Genomic DNA, 23,154 nt, shown 5'->3' on the forward strand with positions numbered 1-23,154 from the left:
ACAACTAAAAGCTGATTTAAACAAGGTAAAATGGTTTTGCAGATTTGACTCCTGTGAAGCATATTAGAACACTTGGGATATCATATAAACTGAATATCAGTAAGCTTTTGACCATATACAAACAATGGATGGCCAAGATATAGCCACAAACTCACATTCAGCTAGATGCATTCCCCACGAAGGGAGGGTGACCAAAACAAAATCACCAATAAATGGATTTCCTAATTCCACCAAATGTATCATATATTGCCCTATACAAAGAAATCACAGTTTTCTCAAAATTTGATGCCAAATTTTATCACGAAACTGGCTACTTGCGAGCTACAATAATATCGTACCAAACACCTCAATACCACTGCTAAAAATGTGATGGAAACAAGTAACTTTATTATCCTCCATTAGTCATATCCAAGCAGATTTTACTCGGTGCAGGTTATATGGGAAGTTCACTTAATCCTTATGTGAGTAAGCATCAGGTGGAAAGAACTTTGCATATCGATCAGCCTTTGCTCCTGATCTGTGGTCATACCATTCAACAGCTGCAGCACCAGCTAATGCAGCCAGCGTAAGAGCCTGTGCATGTAACCTGTGAAATTAAATTAAGGGGAGAAAAAAGTTAGCCAAAAGGCCCCAGATGGAATGTATTAAGAGGCAATAAAAGTAGGGGGAAAAAATAATCAGGTTTTTGCTAGGATATAAGACATGAAAGGAAAACAGATTTTTAAAAGCATTCTAGGTGCACATTAGAAAACAGGTTCCAAGAAGAAGGTCTGGCAATGGGCATTTTAATGCTTCACTACCTAGGAAATCACTGCAAGAGACTCTTTGACATAAAAACAAAAGGGAGTAGATTTTGCTTAAAAATTAAGGTTCTTTTATTCTCACATTACTCATTAGTTTTATTTTTTTTAAATGAGAAGGGATGATACCCAACTTTATAAATCCTACTAAAAAAAAAATAGTGAGAATCTTGTGCCACTATCTTCATGACAACCTTATAGAAGGTTTTCTGGAATGGACGGATAGATATCATTCTAGCATCCCTTTCCTTGCAGTGCAAACTAAACAACCATAAAGTTTACAATGCAATTTCTGCATCTAAAGGATCAATTCATGCCAACTAACATTAACCTATAGAAAAACTGGAAAGCATACGGACATATGAGTAATTTAGAAATGAGGATTGTCTAGAAATTAAGCCAAAAGGGTAATATAAGTGGTAAATAGTGCTTTTCATAAAATTCAAATCCCTGTAATTGATGCTTGGTTCACATCATACCATGCTCAATAAGTTCCATAACCATTAACAAAGTGGTAAGCCAAAATATTTTTAACCTTTTTTTATTAGAATTCTACTGAAAGAAAAAGAAAGAGAACATTTAGTACACGGAGTAGAGAGAAGGTTCCCTTCTTAATTACAATTTAAGGTTTTAGAGATTTTCACTTTTTAGTGTATCCTAAACGTATTTCAATTTTCAGACACTATATAATCTCAAAGAGAAGCTTTCATTCTTTTACAAAATTTTTGCACTCAAACATCTAGGAAAACCTTGGGGTGGGAGATGATCCAATGAAATCTACCATATTCTTTGTGCCCTAATTATCATAATTTGGTCTGATTTACTTATGAAACAGAAAAGCCCACTAATTTGATTCAGCCACTCCTACCAAATACACATTCAAAAAAACATCAAAACTAATCCAAGAGTTCCAAGGTATGGCAATGCCAGAGAAGCAAAAATATTAATAGGGGCCAAAACAATGAGGAAGACCAACAAAGGAATTGTTTACAGCATGAAAGAAGGCACAGTGCAAAACAACTCCAAGAAATGGCCTCAATTGAGCTGAATGCTATAACAGGGTGGGAAGAGAAGGTTCCCTTCATAATTACAATCTAACGTTTAAAAGATTTTCACTTTTCACTGTATCCTAAAAGTGTTTCATTTTTCAGACTATACAATCTTGAAGAGTCCAAAACTTTCATTCTCCTACAAAATTTTTGCACTCACATCTTGGTATACCTTGCGATGGGAGGTGATCCTATGAAATTTACCATATTGTTTCTCCCCTAATTATCATAATTTGGTCTGATTTGCTCATGAAAAAGAAAATCCCACTAATTTGATTCAGACACTCCTACCAAGTACATATTAGAATAACGTCAAAACTAATCCATGAGTTATGGCAACCCCACAGAAGCAAAGAAATTAATAGGGGCTAAAAATTGGGAGAAACCAACAAAAGAATTGTTTACAGCATGAGAGAAGGCACAATGCCTAGCAACTCTTAAGAAATGGCCTCAACCGAGATGAATGCTATAACAGGATTTGCATCAAGCAGACAAAGTTAGAGTAGGCTTTTCAAAATTGAACCAAAAACAGGAAACACATTTCAGAACTACAATTAACCTGGTCTTTCTTTTCCTTCTAGCACCATCACACCATCCAGAAACAAAAGCAAAGTTTGTCTCCATAAAATGCCAAACAGGCAATACTGTAAGGCCGAATTTCACTAGTTTCTCATTACTATTGCAGAGAAGCCAGGGAAAGTGAAATAAAAATAGAGTTAATAATTTTTCCGTTAAAATTATCAACCCAATCAAGTATTCTCCAATTATTTTCCTGAGTTGGTTTGCTCTTTCCTTAAATAAGACACAATAGGAAAATGTAAAGCTTCAATTTGTATTCCTCGCACTTCTTCATTAACCACGCAAAGGGGATTTTTTCTATCACTATCCAGTTAAAACATAAACTTAAACCTAGCTACACGTAGTAGCTATATCCCAGGTACACACAAGAACAAGCATATCTTAGCATGCAATCAAACAATAAATTACAAACCAACGAATCTTAAAAAAAAAGAAAAGGAATCTGAACAAGAAATGAACGCCGCAAAACTTACCTAGCGTGAATGATCTTGACACTGGTTTTCATATTTGGTTGAGACCAATTGTACGCAATCGAACCCGCTATTCCGCTAAGCCACAGACACCCTTTTCCAATGTAAACAAATGACAAAACCAAATCAAAAACTATTTAGTGTATCAATCAAAGCCAAGACAACCTTCTCCAACATCAAACAAATCCCAAAAATAAAAGCCGGGAAAAAAAAATTAGATGTTTGTGTTTCAGAATCGAAGAGATATAAACCATAAACAAAAACCCAGATTAAAAAATTTCAGAAAACTTAAAAAGCACATCAAAGATCAAGATAACAAGACTAAACCGTAGAAAATGGAAAAAAATAAAAAAAATACCAACAGCACGAAGCTTGTGCTCGACAATCCATTCCCTCATAGATTCTCCTTTGCTCTTAGATTCCGCCATACCCGAGAGAAAGACAGACAAATTTCAGAGAGAAAAAAAGCAATGGTTTGGTTTCCTATGAATTTGTGTATAAATATGAGAGAGAGGAAGAAGCGAAATTGTAAACCAGCGAAACCGTGGGCTAGAACTCGTGAACGTTGGGTAAGTTGTACGCTGTGTAATAGAATCTACAACCTATTTTATGCTAATTAATAGCATCAAGACACGTGGAATCATAGTCCCCACTTACTATATATCTAGCCTCTGAGTTAATCATAGTCGCTTGTTTGCACATTCAAAGTTGGTTGGCGCGGACTAAATGCAATTTTGTTATACATACAATTCTTGCCTGTCTGCGACCGTGGCGTCCAAAGAAGAGACCCCAAAACGAAAGCTGGAAATTCCATATTGGTTATTTTTACCCCAAAAAAAAATAAATAAATAAATAAATAACCAAAAAAAACAAAAAAAAAAGTTTTATCAAACGCACTCCTAAAAATAACTTTTTAAAAAATCATGAAATAAGTATTTTGGGGGAGAAGAAGTGTTAGAGAGCCAAATAAATAAATTTTTTTAAAAATTAAATTGACGTAACAAGGGTTTTTAAATTAAAAAAATACAATTCTCTCTCCCTTGTTTACCACTCACAGTCTGCCATGTTAATTTAAAATTTTTTTTAAGTTTATTTATTTGGCGCCCTAACAGTTTTCTTAGAGAAGACCAAGAGGCAAGTTACCATTTAGGTCCAACCACCCCACAATTGGCAAGAGGGGAGTGGCTAAGCAACTTTCAAGCCTTGGTGGCGGTTTGGCCACCATCAAGGTCATAAAAGTGATTTGGCGGGGTGTCAATGCGGGCGGTTTTTGCTAACTGCTAACTGCTATAACCATTAACCGCTAACCGTATTAACCGCTAACCGCCTAACCGCTATAACCACTTAGCGGTTATTGGGTTTACTAACCGTAACCACTAACCGCCTTTTTATGTAATATATTTTTATAATTATAATTATAAAAATATTTATACATATAACATAATCACTTGATCATTAAATCACAATTTTTTTAAAAAATAATTAAATCACAATTTGAGTATTAATATATTATCACTATAATTTATATGATTATATCATATAATCACTTGATCATTAAATCATAATTTTTTAAAAAATAATTAAATCACAATTTGAGTATTAATATATTATCACTATAATTTATATAATTATATCACATGATCAATTGATCATTAAATCATTTGATTATATAATAACAAATTATACATATATAATATGACATAACTCATAAGTATATAAATTCATACTATTACAACAATTAAATATCTAGAGGCTTATTTCTAATGTATGTTATAAACTTATAAGTTTATATATGTTATAAGTCTATATAAGTCTACATATGCATACAAATAATATAAATGTATAATATCAATACTTAATCATATAATTCAATGACAATTCAAATACTTTATTAAATATTTCAAGTGAACCATATTATTAATGTATAATGATGATATGATTTGTATAATATCAAATTAAGTAATTGACATTGAATTAAACAATGACCAAGTGTTACTTATAAACACAATTTAAGTATTAATGTATTATCATTATATGTTGTGACAGTTGTCTGGATTCTGAACTTTTTTTTTATATGTTGTGTTGATTTTTTTTTTATATATGTTTTTTTTAAAAAAAAAAAAGAAAAAAGAAAAAAAAAGTTAATCGGTTATGATTTAATATTTAAGGAATTTTTTTAAAGTAGAAGTAAATGTAAATTTTGGGTCAAATATTTTTTATTTTTCAATATGGGCTCTTTTTATAGCAATTGGGCCCAAGAAGACACTAAAAAAAAAAAAAAAAAAAACCTCAAAAAGGCCCGAAAAGCCCAAAAATGCCAAATTTTTTAAAAAACGGTTAGCGGACGGTTATCTATTTCACTAACTGCTAACTGGCAGTTAGCAGTTGCGGTTAGTGAAATATACTAACCGCCTTGACACCCCTATTGGCAACCATCAATTTGGTTAAAGAGATAGTTGAATTAACCCATAGTTTTTGAGGTGGTTTAACTATTTCCTCTAATCAATGTAGGGGTGGTTGAACCACCCACATGAGCGCGCTCAACTCATACTGAATGAGTTGAGTTGAACTTATATGAGCTGAGCCGAACTCATGAGCCTTATCTAAACTAAACCGAGTTTTATACGAGTATGTATCATTTTATATTCGAGTAGATTTTTGTCTTCACGAACAACTAATTTTTTATTTGAATTGAGATCAAATCGAGTATAACTGGACTGAGTCGAGCCGAGTTTAAAAATAGCTTAACTCATTTAACACTCATACTAATGCAACACGAATCTCAATCATAACAAACATACCCTTAAGATGTGATAATATGAGAGCATATTCGATTGCTAAATGAGCAATAATTCGATAACACACTCAATTGCTAAATGAGCATCATCTCACAATGTATTTAGAAGCGTTTTCTTTTATTTACCTTTTATTTTCTCCCATTAAGAGGGAGAGACCTCTTTTTGTAATTCACTCCTCTTTTTTCCCTTGAAAAAATAAAAAAATAGAAGTCCAAGAGAGGCAAATAATGGTTGGTCACGTAAGGGCAATTTGGTACATTTCAGAGTGACTTACACTGCTCAAGTATTCTCGTACTTCACATGGCACGTTGATCTTCTAGATCGGACGGTTCATATATCTCTAACCCGCACTATAAAACCGAATCCCTACTGCACCACGCCCAGTCCGTCCTTCCCGTATACCTGTGTCTTCCAGAAGCTCCCAAATCTTCCACACCAGACCCCCATTTCTCAACTTCCTCCTGTCTCTCTTGAAAGGTATATTTTTTTTTTAACAATATAATAATTACCTCTTGATTTTTTCGTTTAATTTTCCAGTTTCATACCCTGGATATCAATCATTGGGACAGAGAATTACGCGTTTAGATTTATTTGCGATTTAATTTAGTATTTTTTATATTTATTTATTTTATTTCTATTGCTGTACTTGTATTTGCGTTTGGCTTTGGATCAGTTTTATCAATTAAGCTTTGTTATGGGTAATTATGAAAACAAAATAAAAGATTGCAGTTCATTTTTTTAAGGGTAATTTTTATTTTTTAATTAGATTGTTCTTGTTGGAGTTGATTTAAGTTCAGTTAGTAAATTGATGGCTGATATTGTCAATGATATTGTTTGCTGCAAAACGTTTGTGTACTTATTTAAATCATTTGATTGCTTTTGTTTGTTTGTTTGTTTGTTGGTCTATGTGCTTATATATATATATTGTGTTTTTTAGGGGAAAAATGAGTAGCCGCTCAAGCCGTACCATCTATGTTGGAAATCTCCCTGGTGATACTCGTATGAAAGAAGTAGAAGATCTGTTTTATAAGGTATTATTTTATATTTGACACTCACTTCTCCATTGAAATTATACTTGGCGTGCTTTTAGGAAATAGTTTATTTGGGTCCTTTTTTCGGCTCTTAGTGAGAAAACTATTTAGTTTTGACAGATTGGATAGTTTTAATAGAAGTGGATTTTTTTTTTCCCCTTTTAATTTTCTTAGTAAAATTTGTCACATATAAAGAAAAACAGATTGATTTTCCGTGGGATTTGGTGCAGTGAATGAGTTGCTATAAGCGTATTGTTGGGGCAAATATGAAAATATGTGTTGGTTGTTGGCGTACCTTCTGTAGGTTGATTCAGCTGGTTGCATGAAGACATTGTTTGTTTTGGTGAAATGTAGAAATATAGAATATTCAGTCATTCCTTAACGAAAAGTAAGTTAAAATTACCAGTTGATTCAGATGAATGTCAGCTTACGATTCCAAGAAAATATCTTAAAAAATGACCATTGTTGGATTAAAGGGGGGAAAAAGATTGGTACTGAGATTGGCATTGACATAGAATTGCTACAGGCATGAATATTTTAAATTAGTATTGAGACAACTATATAATGTTATTGGATTTGATAGGAGGGAGTCTTTGTATCAGATATCAATATTTCTCTGGATAAGCCAATTGAAGGAAGGGTTTATGATCATTGAAATTGATCTTGTAGATGTATTAAGATATTTGCTGCTGATTCCTTTTTGCATCTTTGATATCTAAATACAGTATGGGCCTATTGTTGACATTGATCTGAAGCTCCCACCAAGACCCCCAGGTTATGCTTTTATTGAGGTGAGTTCTAATTGTACAAACTTCTGATATTTATAAATATGAGTATGTATTCAATTATCAGTATGAATTTGCCTTCTTCTTTTTTTGTTTGGCCATTTTCTTTTGGCTCATACAGTTCTTTAAAATTTGTCACTCTTGCAGTTTGAAGACCCACGTGATGCTGAAGATGCAATTTCTCACCGGGATGGGTATAACTTTGATGGTTGTCGTTTGCGGGTTGGTGACTCTTCGCCTATTTACTTTTACTAACACCTCTGTGTAATTGCTTTTATTTTTATATCTTTGTTGCTGATATATATATATATATATATATATATATATATATATATATATATATATATATCTGCCCTTAAAGGTTGAACTTGCACATGGCGGGCGAGGAATTTCATCATCAGTGGATCGCTATAGCAGTTATAGTGGTGGTGGCAGTAGCCGTGGTATTCCGAGGCATTCTGATTATCGTGGTATGTGTTGCCTTCTATATGATTTTAGTCATAAAATGTGTATGCAGTGCGGTATTGAATTAATATTCCCGCAGTTTTGGTCACTGGATTACCTCCTTCTGCTTCATGGCAAGACCTAAAGGTAAGCATGAACCTATTTAGTCATGTATGTTTGTATGTATCCAAGATCATTGCAATTCTGAATTTCTAAATTTATTCAACTAGTTGGTTTACTGAATATCTAATGATTTGTATATTGAATAATTAGGATTATATGCGTCAAGCTGGTGATGTCCTTTTCTCTCAAGTATTCCGTGATCGTGGTGGTAAGTTAGATCAACAGTTATGTCCTTTTATTTTATTCCTCATATAAGGGTATGAACAACAGATCCAATAACTGGACCGTTGAAGTATGATCTTATGTTTTAGATATTTGTGATCAGTTATGTTCTCAGCAACATGAAAGTTTAGAAGTTCAACCTTAAAAAATGAGCTCAATGTTCTATATGTAGCAAATTGTGGTGATTAATTGTCAATGGTAATTAGACATGAGCACTGCCTTCTAAACCATCCATTCATCCAAGAGATATGCAACTTGGAAAATGTTCAGCAAACAGGTTCGTACAATAATAATTTCTCATTGATTGCTTTACAATCATTGCTAAGTTTTTATTCTCCACTGGAATGAATTACTATAAGTATTTATTTTTAAACTCAAATGTAAAAGTCCCTTTTCTCTTTTAGAGTTACAGATGTCTGTCAGAACATACCTGTGTCCATAATGAGTTTGGTGTAGTTATGACTGTGTAGCATGTCATGTTGATAAAGAAAAAGTCTATCTAATTTGTCTATTTTCAGTTTGGATATGTACTTCCTTGACTGGAATGGAAAATTCTTTAATTTATTGGTTCAAATTATTATTATTTTTTCTACTTTTTTTGTAGGCATGGCAGGAATTGTGGATTATGCACACTATGATGACATGAAGTATGCTGTAAGTTCCTATACTTAACTATTAGTATTCCTAGAGACATTTTTTGTTTACACTGTTCAGTGTTTCACTGTGGGAGTATAACTTGGTTTGTGTTTGACAATCTTATTTACAAAACAATGTCATTGTTCTCTTTGTAAGGTCTTTTCTTGTCTTGCCCTGTAGATCAAAAAACTCGATGATACTGCATTTCGGAATGCTTTTTCGCGGTCTTACATACGAGTATGTCACAATGTGCTTGATGTGTTGAATTCTGGTTTTCTCGACCCATTTTGCCTTTACTTCTCTATTTGCTTTGTCTAGGTGAGGGAGTATGATTCAAATGATTCAAGAAGGAGCTACTCTAGAAGTCGCAGCCGTGATTCCAGACGGAGCTATTCAAAAAGCCCTAGTAGTGATTTTATGTCGAGAAGCCCAAGTCACAGCAGTAGCTATAGTGGCAGGAGCAGAAGGTTAACCAATTTTTTTTTCTTAAGTAGTGAACTTTGATAATTTTCGCAAATTAAGATTTGAAATGAGTTTTTAGTAATAATACAAATTGGCTTGGAATGTATTGCTTGCAGTATATCTCCAAAGAGAAAATATTCACAACGATCTCCATCAGTATCTCATTCGAGGTTTGTTTTGTTTGTCTTCTCCTCAGGGACTTTCTTGTGGTTTGCACTCCAATTTCTATTTTGTTTAGTCAAATGCTTCTTGATTTTTATGCCTAAGGTTTATGCATAAAAATGCGATCTAATTTTTATTGATTTTTAAATGAATTATTATGTGGATGTGTTTTTTTTTTTTCTTTATGTGGAGTTACTTCTTAGCTCATCTTGACTAGGCTTTAGTGCAACTGATTGGGGTTGGCTGGACTTATTTCTTAGGTGGGCACGTTCTTTTCCCTTGAAATTTCGGTGGTTATTCCGTTGACAACTTCCTAGATTTCTCTCTGTTTGGCTGAGTCAAGTAGGAAGATTTGATTAACACCTATAAAATTTACTTTGCCCACTGAGTATCCATTTGGCTGATGTTTTAGCTAGAATTTTGCTTGCCCACTGAGTATTAATTTAGCTGATTTTTCAGCTAAGGCTTATAATGTAATGGATAGCAATAAGCAGTTAAGCACTGTGGACTTGCTCAATCTTTGGGTAACCTTTTTTTGCTCTTTACACTGCTGTAGTTTGGCTGGCAAGCACTCCTCTCTCTGGCCTTACACTTGTTTTATTTTTACTTGCTGCTATTTCTTTATGCAACAAGGGTCTTTGCCGCCCCCCAGGGGACGGATCCAGCTTTCAATTTGGGGAGGGATCAAGGGCCAAATTTTTTTTTTTTTGTCTTAAATTTTTTTTTTCTTGTAATTTGGAGGGGACCAGGGCCACTCCTAACCCCCCCCCCCCCCCCCCCCCCCCCCCATAGATCTGTCTCTGCCGCCCCCCTCTTTTGTTATTATTTTTTAATATTTTGTAAATGAAAATAGAACAAGAATATGAACGTCATACTGGCTATGTTTTTTCATTATTGTGAAATAAAAGCCAGAACTATCTTTCACACGCTAATTGGTTAATTTTGTTCTTTTATCTTAACCTTACTTAAACCATAAAATTTGAAATTTATATTTTTAGTAGTGTTTTTCAACAGTTATGCAAAATCGTCGTTCTGAGACGATGTAACCTTTGGAGATTCTATAAAGTTATACTACGCTTTTCTTTTATTTTCAAAGATGGAAGTGGGCACTTAAAGAAAGGGCTTACAAGATTGGTTAGTATCATACTTTGTTTATGAGGGTTGACTTGTGTGTTTGCTAGATCTGGACTTTGCGGCGACCTGGGGACTGCATGTTAGGAACTTGATGGCATGTGGTACTCTGACGCCTGCAACTCTTTTGGTTGTTGAGGTAATGATGTTTTGTTGATGAGCACCTCTGGAAAAACCTTAATGCTACAATAGCGGTTCTAATAAATTATATGCATGGTCTGCCAATGTGTGCTAGACTGGATCATTGTAGACGGATGAGTTGCAATTTAAAAGCTGGATTTCCTGTGAACTGAGTGCTATTGGTACCACTCACAACAATCCCACGGTGTAGATGATTCAAAACTTCTTCTCAACATTATTATAACTTGTGGTTGGGAATCTGGGGTGGATGTCATTCTCCTTTCAACTAGGATTTTACATTATGGCGCTGTATTTGTTTTTTTCTTTATCAGTCCATTTGAGTTGTAATGTGCTGCCGTGATCATGAGAAAATTGGGTTAGTACTTTTAATGTTGGTTGCTGCTAAAGACTTGGGGTACATTTCATTTCTTCGTTTTCTTCCTTTGGTTGTGGTAACTCTAAATGGAACTGGCATTGAGGCTTTTGCATCAAAGTTTTGAAGGATTGTTCTGGATATTGAATTGGGTTGTTTGTGGACTTCTTGCAGATCTCGATCAAGATCCAGATCTCCAGTTACTTCGGTAAGTAAAGGCTTTTAATTTTGGAAAAAGAAAAAAGGAGTTAGAAAATGAGGAGCTGGGTGCAATATCTTGCATACATGGACTGAGGCCGTGGTTGGCTACTGATATTCCTGTTTGTGTGTTGTGTTTTTCATGATGCAGCCTCCTCGCCATAAAAGTCGTCGAAGTCCCAGCAGGAGCATTACAAGCCTATCACAATCCCGTTCACCTTCTGTATGATTATTCTCCTGTTGTTTGCTAATGATTATTTTTGTATTGATTGCTTCTCTCTTTGTTTTTCTTTCTCTTCCTTTCTGATGGTGGTTTTATTGGTTTTATGGTTGTGGTTCACAGGTAAGATCCGAACGAAGCCGGTCTGTTGACTCCAGGGATCGCTATTGAGCTTAACTTTTTTTAGTACTATTTTGTAAGATGTTCTTGGTGGACACTGGGACACCTAAATATTACTAGAGATGGCTACATATACATTCTTGATTTGGATATCTGTTGAACGGTCTTGTATTGATGTTTCTGGAGCGAATAATTACTACAGATAAACTGCACATTTTCACCAAAATGTGCTGGCGCGGTCTTTGTTTTTATTTTGTTGTGGTTTGGTGCTTGTTGGTAACCCTTCATGACTATTTATCGTCCTCCTGAGCCAATCATTAAAGTCTTGGTTCAATGCTGAACTACATCGGTCTCTACAGGGCCAATCAGTAAGCGGGTTGGTCGATCAGTCTGGGTTACTCAAGCGAGAGGCAGAGCTTCTCTGTACTTCCAAAGTATTGAACTAAATGTTTGGTTACCGAGGTGATTGGAGAGGCAAATAAATAGAGCCTAATCGGTTTTAGACAGCAAGGGGTGTACAATGAGGAAGGGGGTGTGTGAAGAACATATTTTTTTTAATTATTATTTATGCAAGTAGAGCAAATTTATTAAGAGTGCTGGTGGTGCAATTCATGTACACAAAGTGTATAATAAAAAAACATTAGGCAAAATCAAGAACAAGATGAGCACAAAGATCTACAAAGTTCGAGCTTGTTTTCTTGCAATTATCAAAACTTCAAGCATGGAATAGAATTTTCTCTAGTCCATTTTGAATTGGAGAATATTCAGTTTATGGTTAAGATTTTTAAGAAGAAATTTTAGAGCCACAAATGAGACACTTGTTCACTAACAAAAAAATAATAATAAAATATTATTTTATTTTAATAAAATAATAAAGAGTGGTTGGAGTGGCCGAACCACCCAAATTGAGGGCTGGGGTGGCTTCGGCCACCCCAACACCAATTCGGGTGGTCCAGCCACCCCGCTACCCCACCACCCCTTATTTTATTATTATTTTATTTTATATATATTTCTTAATATGAAAAAATATTTTATTATTATTTTTTTATTAGTGGACAAATGTTTCATTTGTGACTCTAAGATTTCTTCATGAGCTGAATATTCTCTAGTCCAAAATGGACTGGAGAAGATCTTATTCCTTCAAATATTTGTCTGTCAAAATGCATTACATTGGACATTAGGGATTACATTCCAAATAATTTTAAAGCCATTCCAACTAAACCTTCCTTTCCAACACGCCAAGAGTTTCACCCCGTCTGGGCATGACCTACTCTACTCCAAACATTTGAAAAACTAAAATTCCACTTACCTCTATCATATCACTCTTTGTAATATTTTCTCAATTTTCTCAATAATTGTATTCTAAATAGATCTAGCCTTGAACAGCACCCAGAGGAGGGAGGCCCAAAGATAAAACCCTACAACCTAGACGAAATAATTTTCAGCTTCATGAGGGTAAGGGAACTGAAAGACACCCAACTTCTTCCGCCAGACTTGGACGTGAAACAATCTAGAACCTGTTCAATTCTTTGCTGGCTTTAGGAATCAGCTGAGAAGATGTAGAAACTAGAAAGAGAAGCATTACTTAGGACATCCTTTTTCGGTTAGCTTCAACAGAAGCAAAGAGGTGAAATGAAACCCTAAAAATAAATAAATAAAAGAAAGAAAAAAAGTGGATATATATATATATATATATATATATATATATGAGAAATTAATATTCTGAGGTAAAGCTTATTTATAAGAGAAAACCAACACCAACAAAAGTTGGGCCAATTAATGCATGTCCCATAATATATATTGTTAAGCACAAACTGATCTTTTATACAAGTTTCCTTTACTCATATAACTTCACAAGTGTTCGCAAAGGAAACAAGACAATGTTTTTGGACATAAATAGGCCACCCACTACGCAGTAATTCTGAGGCACAGCTGCGGGCTTCTCAAGAGTCCCATTGTGTGGGTGATTCAAGCTGATATGGAAATGGCAAGATAACTGCTCAAATCCTATTTTGGCCACCCAACATTTGATCTTATTTTTATATCCGCAAAGGCAGAGAAACTAGAGGAAGCGAAAGTCCATCACACCACCATGTGGCCTGCCAAAAACATGGTTTTTGGGGCCACTCCACAGTATTTTGAGTCTGCCATGATCTGACAGACTCCAAGCATGATACATTGATATATCATTTCTCAAGCATACATAATTTTTTGGTTTCAGCATAGTAGTGGTAGTTTTTTTGCTTCAGCGGGAAAGGATAAGCAATAAAGTTTATGACCGATTTTGTGCAGGTGTCCTCTCGGATCCATGCCTTTGCCGGAATGTGCTGGACCTGATACTGGTATCTGACCCACCAGCAGCCTGGTGATATGTCCCCCAACCTGAGTCTCTGTCGACCTGGGTCATTGAGAATGAAGGCAAATGATCTCTTTCCCATGAATGGAATCGATTTGACAAAGGATTTTCTGCTTCTTGAAAGTTCCGACCTGGTGGGACAATATAGAACCCACTTGACTGTTCAGATGACGAAGCCACTGGACCTACTTGAGCCAAGCCTCTATGGCTGCCGGTTCTTCGGGTGCCAGGAATGATGGGTGTGCGCATGGAACTTGAATTGCTTGGTTGTTGTTGCTGATAGTACGCCTGGAGAGCTTGGACTCTATCACGGGCTCGTGCATTACTGCCTGGATAAGGTGGAATCATTGAAGAAGCCACTGAGCTCCCTGGTCTACCACCAGAACTGCAGAAATTAAGTGCCTCCACTGTCAATGACACATTTATTCATATTAAAAAGAAAAGAAAAGGAAAAGCTCAAAGCACTCATTCCTTTAAGATACTGTGTTTTCAACCAAATACGTTATTTGACCGAATACGACAAAACTATATTTCTGGTCTGAATACTGCAAAACTTAATAAAATAGACTGAAGGGTACAAAACTGCAGATAAGAATCTCATGCAATCCATCATCAAAACCGTTCTCCAAGTTTCTAAACTTTTAACAAGGAATGAAATGAAATACTTCTTTCGTTTTTTTGATTCACTAGCAGTAGATACTATGCCCTACAAATATTCCACATTTAACAGTACTTGATATTTTGAACCAATAAAAAAAAAAGGAAAAAAAAAAGAGCAACTACAGAAAAAGGGGTCCTACAAACAATGTCTCCATTTTGATAAAGGCATACCTGTGACCGAGGAACGGATGCATAAGAGATCCTGATCTTGGTATATCAGAGCTGGTCCTTGTCGACCTTTGAGTAACAGGCAGGATGGAAGGTTGATCAGCTGCAGCAATACGACTATTGCTTGCAGGGAAGGGAGAGGAATGGTGCTCCCAACTGTGATAATGAAGATCCATGGCAGGAAAAGCATAGGAAGTTGGTATCTCACTAGGTACGGATGGGCCCCAGTGACTGTTTAAGTTAGAAGCCTCTGAAACACTTCCATTGGAATTTGAGGATGACGGAGGTATTGGTCCAAAGTAAGCAATATATGGACATGGATGAGTAGCAGACGATACAGCTGTATGATCAGCAAAGATAGCATGTTGTCCCAGTAGATCATGATCTACATTGCAATATCACCATTCAGTCAAAATGGTCAAAAACTTTAAACAGAATTGCAGCAAAAAAAAGTGGCAAAATCTTACATGCACTCGATGAAAATTCCCCTTCCCTGAAACAAATGGTTCAGAAAATAAAATTAACAGTGGAAAGGAAAAATGCCACTTGTGAAGGGGAAAAAAGAAAAAGAAAAAGAAAAAGAAAAAATCAACAGAATCTATAAGAAAGCAGACAGCAAAGGCTTTTCTTGCCTAATGAAAAAACAACAATTCTTCAGCTCAACAATCTCTAAACACAACAAAGCCTTACTGTAGTCGATTGGAAAGCACTTCATAAGCACCGGTCTAGTGGGGTCTCATTATAAGGTAGAAACACTTGGGAATTGATCATTTATAATTTTTGAAGTTGAATAAAAGAGCATTCCTTAGCAATTACAATCAATACAAAATTGTTATGTCTCCATATCCTCATATTGGGCGACTAATAAAGAATAGCTTTCACAAATTGCAATAGAATGCGTAATTGTACTTAAACATTTTTGCCTAATGCTTCCAAATTCCAATAGCATATGGGATGGGAACTATTTTATACTATGTTAATTAAGGAAATTACATAATAGGTCTCAGAGTTTGACCTTCATTTTAATTAAAACACTAAAATTTCAATTGCATCAACGACTACCCTATAATTTGGAATCCATAACCTTAATGGGTCTTTGTTATCTAAAAGGAACGCAAATAGGGTAAGTTGCTCTTGAGATTAATTTTGGCACCAAAATCCATCAATCTGAATCACAGAAGGTATTTTGGCACTCAAGAGTCTTGCAAAACAGCACAAGTATGTGTAAAAGATCCTATAAGATAAAGATGGTCTAATGATACAATGTCATTGTTTAGTGAGTTTTTTTTTTTTTTGGTGTTCACATGAATAGTTCTTTAGTGCCCAGAGAAGTCTCAAACGAAACCTAAGTGTGTTTCCAATACTTTTCGTTTATAGCAACTCAAAAGGGTCTGAATTGCAATAATTTTGAAACTATAAGGTTTAAATTATTGCAATTAAAACTTAAGGGTTTAATTTGAAATTAAGGTCAGGCCCTAGAGTTTGTTATGTAATTATCCTTACCAAGAATGATGACCATAAATTTGTAATCCATGAAGATAATCAGAAATCATATATCATACAGAAACCAGTTTGGCCATTGACAGGAAATTGTTTGTGCTGCTTTTGCATCAAGTTACGTAAAGCCAGCATACTAAATTAGCATGACTAGGCTAATGGGGGTTTAATGCTTAATTGACATACCAAAACTACCACCAACTAACATTCAACTTTTTATTACCTTAAACTCCTTTTTCTTACGCTTTCAAATATACATAATATTTAATTATGTGTCGATACAGACATGTTAATCTTAACATAACTGAATTAATAGTTATTGAACACCCGAATCAGATGACAAAGGCCTTCTCTAATCAGGGCAGCATTTCCCCTAGGGAAGAGTTTAAGGCACTATGGGCTCTGAAAATTGACATAACGGAAGGGATAGAAAAAAGAACATGTCACTTTTTTGAATCCTTGAACAAAAAAGGAAGAACAAAGAAGAAATATTTTCTTTCCTTAAAAACCACTCAATATTAAACTAAAATATTCCAATTATAAAATAAAGTTCAATACCAGTGTAGGTTACAAATCCTAATCCTAATGTTACTAGAAGTCCTGAAACAAAATGTAATTAAACAATCCCAGAGTTTATAGGAAGAATAATGCTATATTATATAATACACCTTCATCCCACTGTGCTAACATGGCAGTGTCAATCTCAGCCCTTGTTTTTTTTTTTTTTTGATAAGAAATCTCAGCCCTTGTTAAAAATAAAATCCGAAGGCTGATGGGCACTACCATATCAGCCCAATTGGATGAGGGTGTAGTATATAAATTTCTCTTATAGAAAAACTAAAGAACTATTAAAGACTTAAAGTGACTAGAAAAAACTCAAAAAACAACATATCCCAATATTACTAGGAAAACCTGGAAAAATAATAAAATAAAGCAAAAGAAAAGAAATCCTAGCATCACTTAGAATTAGAATGCAACTTGTCCTACATCAAAAACTTTGTATATCAATGGTTGCTCCCAGTAAACCCAAAATCTACTGGCATTGATAGTTTGTGTCAATATGTAAAGTCTTGGTCCTTAAACATGCTTCCTTTTACCATCATGTTGAACTGGTAGTGACTGCACCTCCAGTCCATATCCCAAAGAATGGCAAGCTATCGGCAAAAGTGTGGGTTGCAGACATTCTAATAGAAGGGGGTAGGGACTTAACCAAAGATTCTCAGCATAGATATTGAAGCACAAAATAACTCAGATTAGAGCTCTAATTTGTGAGATCATGCTTACTCAAACGATGAAGGAAGTCGCGCTAAACTACCAAATGGACACCAGTGAACCCCGAATGACTGCAAAAAACATTTAGAAAATAAATGAAATTAAATTGAAGAGCATAATATAGTCAAATAATATTTGCAGGAACATTAATCTCTTTATCTATTATCCACATACACTTTTACTTCATCAATGACCAGTCAAAAAACGAAGCATTGCCAAAAAAATGGAATCAAGAGAAAGTCACATGTAGACATACATCTAAAGTCATCTAGAAGCTGCACCAACAGCTAAGTGTGCTTCAAAATAGAATCACCAGACCCCATTCTCTAAGATGCTAATGTTACTTTTCCCTCTCTGGCCTTGCTTGCACTATTAGCAGCCACTTGAATACCTCCAGGAAGGATATCAGAGGAATCTAAACAGTATGAACATGGCAATGGAAAAGTTCCCCAAGTGCCTAACTGCACAGAAGAACCTCAGTTTTACCATCTATAGTTTCTCAAAAAACTCTACAAAACTGTTATTTAGCGAGCTGATAAAATTCTCTAGGAAAATCATCTGATTCAAAGTGACCTTCTTGGTTCCAGTTTAAAGGATGAGAAAAGGGATGATTTACTTGTTGGCTGGTTGGCTGCCTCCTCCACGAAATCTTATAAATGACTACCCATTATTATCTTTGAAATTGAAGGGGTCCAGGATGTAAAAATTTTCCGGAAGCTTAAAAGCCCCAGCATGCAGTGATCATCGGCTTACATGAAGCTCGTTTTAACAATTGGGATACCAAAAAAATTGTTGTACCACTATGCTCCATAAAATGTTCTAATAATTTTTTTATTGCAGCATCCTTTCTGCAAGATATAAAGTTCAGGATCTAAATTAGTTTTACGCACAACTGATTTTCACATTTACAGACTACAGCTTTCAGCTAATAGTTTTACATTCCTTCCGATGCACCTTAAAGATTTGAAAATTCTGATTTTGGCTTCATCTCTTGACCTTTTTGATAATGTTTTGTGCCTTCCTCTGTGGCTAAAGAAAGGATTTTATCTCTAAATCCACTGTGATGAGTTTATTATGGAATTTTTACTTTCTTTTTTTTTTATAAGTAATGCAAATTATTAAAAAGCGTAAGGCGCCCCTAAATACACATGCAGTATACACAAGAGGCTCCAAACGAGCAAAAACCCAAGCCCTCAAACCTAATTGTTTGGCACATACCACTTTTTCTTTTTCTTTTTTTTATAAGTAATGCATATTATTAAAAAGCGTAAGGAGCCCCTAAGTATACAGGCAGTATATACAAGAGGCTCCAAACGAGCAAAAACTCAAGCCCTCAAAACCCACAAAACAACAAAGCTTAAAAAACCCGAGGCACTCAACACTAGAAAGTATGAGTATTGCCTTTCCCCCGCCTAGAGGATGCTCCCTTAGAGTGAGGCACATACCACTTTTTCTCCCTCCTAATAAATTGATCTAATTGCTAAATGTCCCAAATAGAATTAAACTATAAGTTCCCAATGTGGGCCATAATAATCTAATTTGATAGCTAAAAAGGCCAGTACATTTCACGTTTCGACATTGTGCTTCGAAGAAAGGCTGACAATCTTCAGCTTCACTGTGAAAATGCTCACTCATTTCACGCTACAGTTTTGACAAGGAAAAATCTAGTTAGGCTTGCCCTAAGGACATCAGTTCCTTTTCAAAACAATGTATTTCATAAAGTATAAAAACTTCCCACATACAAAGGGCGCTAAAAATGGTACAAATTAAAAAGATAAATGAAACAAAAAGACCTGTTAACAATGAGAGGACTCAGCTCCACCTACCCAAAATTTGAAATAGAGGCCATCGAAATTATACGATTGCAGAAACTATTTGGTACATCAGAAAATATAAATATACAATCTCAAACTAATTGTCTGTTTGCACTTCTCTCTAAGACAAAATTCTAATCTTACTTGGGACTTCTGCCCAGAGGGGCTCAGTTCACATAAATGCAGTCCTAATAACCCTGATCAACTTGGTGTTGGAATATCATGTGGATCATACTGACCATATTTAAATTTTTGTCATTCCATGTCTTATGGATTATAAACTACTATCAAAGTAAAGGTAATTGCAGTACACTCAAGGAGGTGAAGGGTAGGGATTCAAGACTTCAGGCTAGCCTATTGAGTGGTTTTTCTTTTTGGCAAATAACGAAGCAAAATCTTTGGCTTGAAAACTATTTTGAGAAATGGGGAGAGCTAGCAAATGCAGTTATTCTTCACTCAATGATCATTGAATTGCTTCGGTTGTGTGAATTTGGTTTTTGGCTTTCTAACAAGTCTTCAATGGTGGATTGCTTTATGCTCTCCTTGCCTTCCAACTTCATATATTATTGTGTCATGATGAAGCAAACGACATGTTCATCTTCAAATTTGCAACCTCAATATGAATGAATAAAGAAATATGAGACGACAGTATGTGATAATCTAGAAGAAACTGGAAAGTAAATGAGTCAAACAATGGAAATATGATTATTTAAGTGAGCTTCTACCACAAAAGATATTATTGTTTATAAGAAATGGTGAAAAAAAAAACATTGGCAATGACATGTTGCATAAAGATGACATTTAGTGAAAGTCTTTTCTCCTTACCATTTCAGAGTAGCCTAGATCATAAAGATCTTCATCATGGGCCCAGTCATCCATACTAATTTCTGGAAAAGATCGACCGCCATTAGCATAAAGCCATTGGCCCTTTTCAATCTTCCTACAATTAGGGCACTGCATCACACCCTTTACATTGAATGCTGAACCAATGCAGTCTGAAAAAAAATATGTCACAACAAATAATCATGACCGTAAGTAAAAGAGAACATAAAAGCAATGCTTACAGCTTATTAACAATATGCAGTAAACTAAAAGACCAAATATGAACAAACAAAAAATACAAGTGAAAGGACACCAATATGCCATGAAAGCATAAAAATACTGATGTCCATTAGCTTGCATCAATTATTTCATAACATTAAGGTGATAATTGAAAGTTAAAGCAAGTCTAGACAGAGAAGGTCATCGAGGAAGAATATGCATCTCCACATACTAAATGACACATTTGCATCATTTAAGCAAAGCAACCATAAGCTTAAGCCAAACTACTTACTTATTGAAGGGCACACTGCACAAGAAGGCACTTCACTAGCACATTAATGTACTTTTAAAAGATGATGAAGTATGACATATTGTGCCAGTGTTTTATTTTAATAACTTTGCACATAAAGGTAAATAGATGCAGTTACTAAATCGCAATCATCTTCTTGAAAGAAAACAAAAGGATAGCATCCCCTGCTCCAAAAGGAAAATAATAATTAGAGAGTTGTAGGGTTCCTCAAAATTGTTATCAGATCTTTAGTTTGAAAACATGTAGCAGATTTCATACAACTTATTTTATGATTTATTATTTTTCTATTTGTGCAAATGGAATGACATTCCTTTTCATGGAGTTCATAAATTCTTTAAAAGTGGCCTGCATATTGATGTATAGCACTTATTTTTTGTGAAGTTCGTCATTGATATTGTTGTTAGAATAAAGATCATTGTTTTCTAAAATTTCTAACACGTGGAAAACTGAAGCTTCTAACCTCCTCTACCAAATTATTTGCCTTATCAATTGACAATGACAAACATGATGAGTTAAGATAAATCTAACCATACCCATCTCATTTGAAACGGCCAATATTTTTAAAAAATTAAAATTAATTAATTAATTTTTATCTTTCATCTATCCCCTTCTCCAGATCTTCAAAAACCCAATCCAACTATGTATAACTTCATCAAGACGCAAAAATCACCGCCAAAAAACATAAAAGAAAAAAACGCAATTTTGCAAAATCCACATCAAAATGTCAGTTCCGCCAAGTCAGATGACAATAATAGATCAAATTGTGATAATACTTGTTGTATCTTATCAAAACAATAACGTCACATTTATTTGGCAATACTCTATTGCTTGCTCAGACAATGCCACAAAAGTAAATCAACGCTAAATCCAATCATCTGAAGCTTCTCATTATGCAAAACCCAACAAAACAAAAGCTCCAAAATCACACCCAGATCTCAACAATATCAAATCAAACAAAAATTTTCAAATCCCATCCCAATCTGAATTATTCGAAAAAATTGAAATTCTCACTCACCGAGGTGGAATTGGTGGCCACATTGAAGCTTGGCCCAAGATCTATCCCCATTATCGGCCACCACCTCGAGGCAAATCGAGCACGACACCGAGCCGAAGCCTTTGCCTCCGGTTCCACCACCAACGCCTCCACCACCGTCATCGGCGCTCTCGTCAACTGCAGAAACGTCGTCGTTCCCGAGCCCCATGAAAATAACCCTTTTAGAAAACCCTAACTACCGAAACAGCACCGTTCTGAAATCTAAATCTCCAACTCCGAAGCCCGGGTTCCGATCAGGAAAAGGATTTGGGGTCCCGAAACGACGTCGCACGAATCTATACCTTGAATCAATGTTCTAGCGCACAGAGAGAGAGAGAGACAGCAAGGATGGCTTGGGATGTGAAAATTTGTCTGATAGAAATTCTGTGTATGTCTCTCTCGCTCGTTGTTTTAATGTTTTTCTCTCTTTCGATTGGTTTCTCTCTCCGGATTCGGACCGTTGGATTTGGGGGTTGGATTGTTGTTAGAGAGGTTGTAATAACCGCTGTCTTAGTGGTGGAAATGGACGGCCGGGATCGAGTTAGGGAGCTTGTGCGGTTGGATTTTAGTTGATGTTGTGGTTGCCAAGAATTGTTTTTATTTTTTTATTTTTTTATTTTTATGTTGTTGGTCTGCGGCTCTGCGCCAAGGTTTTTGGCTTTTTTTTCGTTGGTTTGGAGGGGTTGGTATTTCGATTAGACTTGGTCCGGGTCTCAAGGCCTTTGAAAATGGGTAGCCCCATTTAACAAGAAGTCAATTGGGCCTTATCTAAATCTTCAAAAGCTGCTTGGCAAGAGTGGATCGGTGGCTCCGTAACGAGGGTAGCTCGGCCACCTCCAAATTAGATGGGGTGGCTTACCCTCGACTCTTGAGGATAATTTGGCCACCAAAATTTAAATATATATTTTTTTATTTTTAAAAATGTTTACTAAAGATTTTAATTAGTAGGGTTGAAAATTTTCTAGCTAAGTTGAGTTGGGTGAAATTTTGTCAAATCAACCAAAAAAAAAAGTTGGGAAAAAAATAGTTCCCAAACAATTACCATTACGTCTCTTTCTTTCTCTTTATTTTTCAAACATTCTTTCAAGTTTTTATTTTTATTTTTAAATAATAATAATAAAATGGGAAATTCAAGCTTTTAGAAGAAAAAATTCTACTGTTTGGTTTGCTGGTGTAGGTTGTCTTTGTGTTTCATTTACACTTTGTTCATTTGATTGTCTTTGCTTGGCTGAGTGTAGGGTTGGTACTTGGTTGGTTAACTGCGGGACTTTGTAAGTGGA

The 23,154-nt window shown here is 35.2% G+C and overlaps 3 protein-coding genes across 6 annotated transcripts; 1 reads left to right on the forward strand and 2 right to left on the reverse strand.

The window, feature by feature from the left end:
* Window positions 1-61: 61 nt before the first annotated feature.
* On the reverse strand, window positions 62-3,451 carry LOC132171680 (Hypoxia-responsive family protein). The gene is made up of 3 exons (XM_059583053.2): window positions 3,257-3,451; window positions 2,902-2,992; window positions 62-586 (listed from the first exon to the last, which is right to left on the reverse strand). The coding sequence occupies exons 1-3, from the start codon at window positions 3,324-3,326 to the stop codon at window positions 451-453; spliced, it is 297 nt and encodes a 98-aa protein (XP_059439036.1). The 5' UTR covers window positions 3,327-3,451; the 3' UTR covers window positions 62-450.
* Window positions 3,452-6,067: 2,616 nt separating this feature from the next.
* On the forward strand, window positions 6,068-11,974 carry LOC132170595 (serine/arginine-rich splicing factor SR30). Of its 4 annotated transcripts, XR_009438977.2 has the most exons (15): window positions 6,093-6,173; window positions 6,634-6,727; window positions 7,453-7,518; window positions 7,660-7,734; window positions 7,874-7,982; window positions 8,057-8,103; window positions 8,230-8,287; window positions 8,906-8,955; window positions 9,118-9,174; window positions 9,256-9,404; window positions 9,516-9,569; window positions 10,743-10,831; window positions 10,928-11,188; window positions 11,360-11,393; window positions 11,535-11,589. XR_009438977.2 is itself a non-coding variant. In XM_059581623.2 (14 exons), exons 2-14 carry the CDS (start codon window positions 6,641-6,643, stop codon window positions 11,772-11,774), a joined length of 906 nt encoding a protein of 301 aa, XP_059437606.2. In that variant the 5' UTR covers window positions 6,068-6,173; window positions 6,634-6,640; the 3' UTR covers window positions 11,775-11,974. The 4 variants fall into 4 exon arrangements, 1 of the variants encoding a protein (XP_059437606.2); XM_059581623.2 differs by lacking the exons at window positions 10,743-10,831; window positions 10,928-11,188 and adding an exon at window positions 11,727-11,974 and having other exon boundaries at window positions 6,068-6,173; window positions 11,535-11,606; XR_009438976.2 differs by having other exon boundaries at window positions 10,928-11,393; window positions 11,535-11,599.
* A 1,507-nt stretch (window positions 11,975-13,481) lies between these two features.
* LOC132170436 (RING/U-box superfamily protein) lies at window positions 13,482-22,326 on the reverse strand. Its single transcript, XM_059581422.2, has 6 exons — window positions 21,857-22,326; window positions 20,316-20,485; window positions 17,689-17,747; window positions 15,375-15,400; window positions 14,911-15,292; window positions 13,482-14,464 (listed from the first exon to the last, which is right to left on the reverse strand). Exons 1-6 carry the CDS (start codon window positions 22,041-22,043, stop codon window positions 13,996-13,998), a joined length of 1,293 nt encoding a protein of 430 aa, XP_059437405.1. The 5' UTR covers window positions 22,044-22,326; the 3' UTR covers window positions 13,482-13,995.
* Window positions 22,327-23,154: the final 828 nt, after the last annotated feature.

The sequence above is a fragment of the Corylus avellana genome, chromosome 1 (genome assembly GCF_965113065.1).
Source record: "Corylus avellana chromosome 1, dhCorAvel1.hap1.2, whole genome shotgun sequence".
NCBI lineage: Eukaryota > Viridiplantae > Streptophyta > Magnoliopsida > Fagales > Betulaceae > Corylus > Corylus avellana.

Excerpts from the sequence above, each read along its gene's own strand:
- LOC132171680 (XM_059583053.2), bottom strand. The coding sequence starts at position 3,326 with ATGGCGGAATCTAAGAGCAAAGGAGAATCTATGAGGGAATGGATTGTC. Across the intron at positions 2,993-3,256 it reads GCACAAGCTTCGTGCTGTTG|GGTGTCTGTGGCTTAGCGGA; the intron begins GTATTTTTTTTA and ends ACATTGGAAAAG. Across the intron at positions 587-2,901 it reads GTCAAGATCATTCACGCTAG|GTTACATGCACAGGCTCTTA; the intron begins GTAAGTTTTGCG and ends TTAATTTCACAG.
- LOC132170595 (XM_059581623.2), top strand. The coding sequence starts at position 6,641 with ATGAGTAGCCGCTCAAGCCGTACCATCTATGTTGGAAATCTCCCTGGT. Across the intron at positions 7,735-7,873 it reads TTGATGGTTGTCGTTTGCGG|GTTGAACTTGCACATGGCGG; the intron begins GTTGGTGACTCT and ends CTGCCCTTAAAG. Across the intron at positions 9,405-9,515 it reads TATAGTGGCAGGAGCAGAAG|TATATCTCCAAAGAGAAAAT; the intron begins GTTAACCAATTT and ends TATTGCTTGCAG.
- LOC132170436 (XM_059581422.2), bottom strand. The coding sequence starts at position 22,043 with ATGGGGCTCGGGAACGACGACGTTTCTGCAGTTGACGAGAGCGCCGAT. Across the intron at positions 20,486-21,856 it reads TGGCCACCAATTCCACCTCG|ACTGCATTGGTTCAGCATTC; the intron begins GTGAGTGAGAAT and ends ATTTTTTTTCAG. Across the intron at positions 17,748-20,315 it reads ATCTAGGCTACTCTGAAATG|TCATTCGGGGTTCACTGGTG; the intron begins GTAAGGAGAAAA and ends TGTTTTTTGCAG.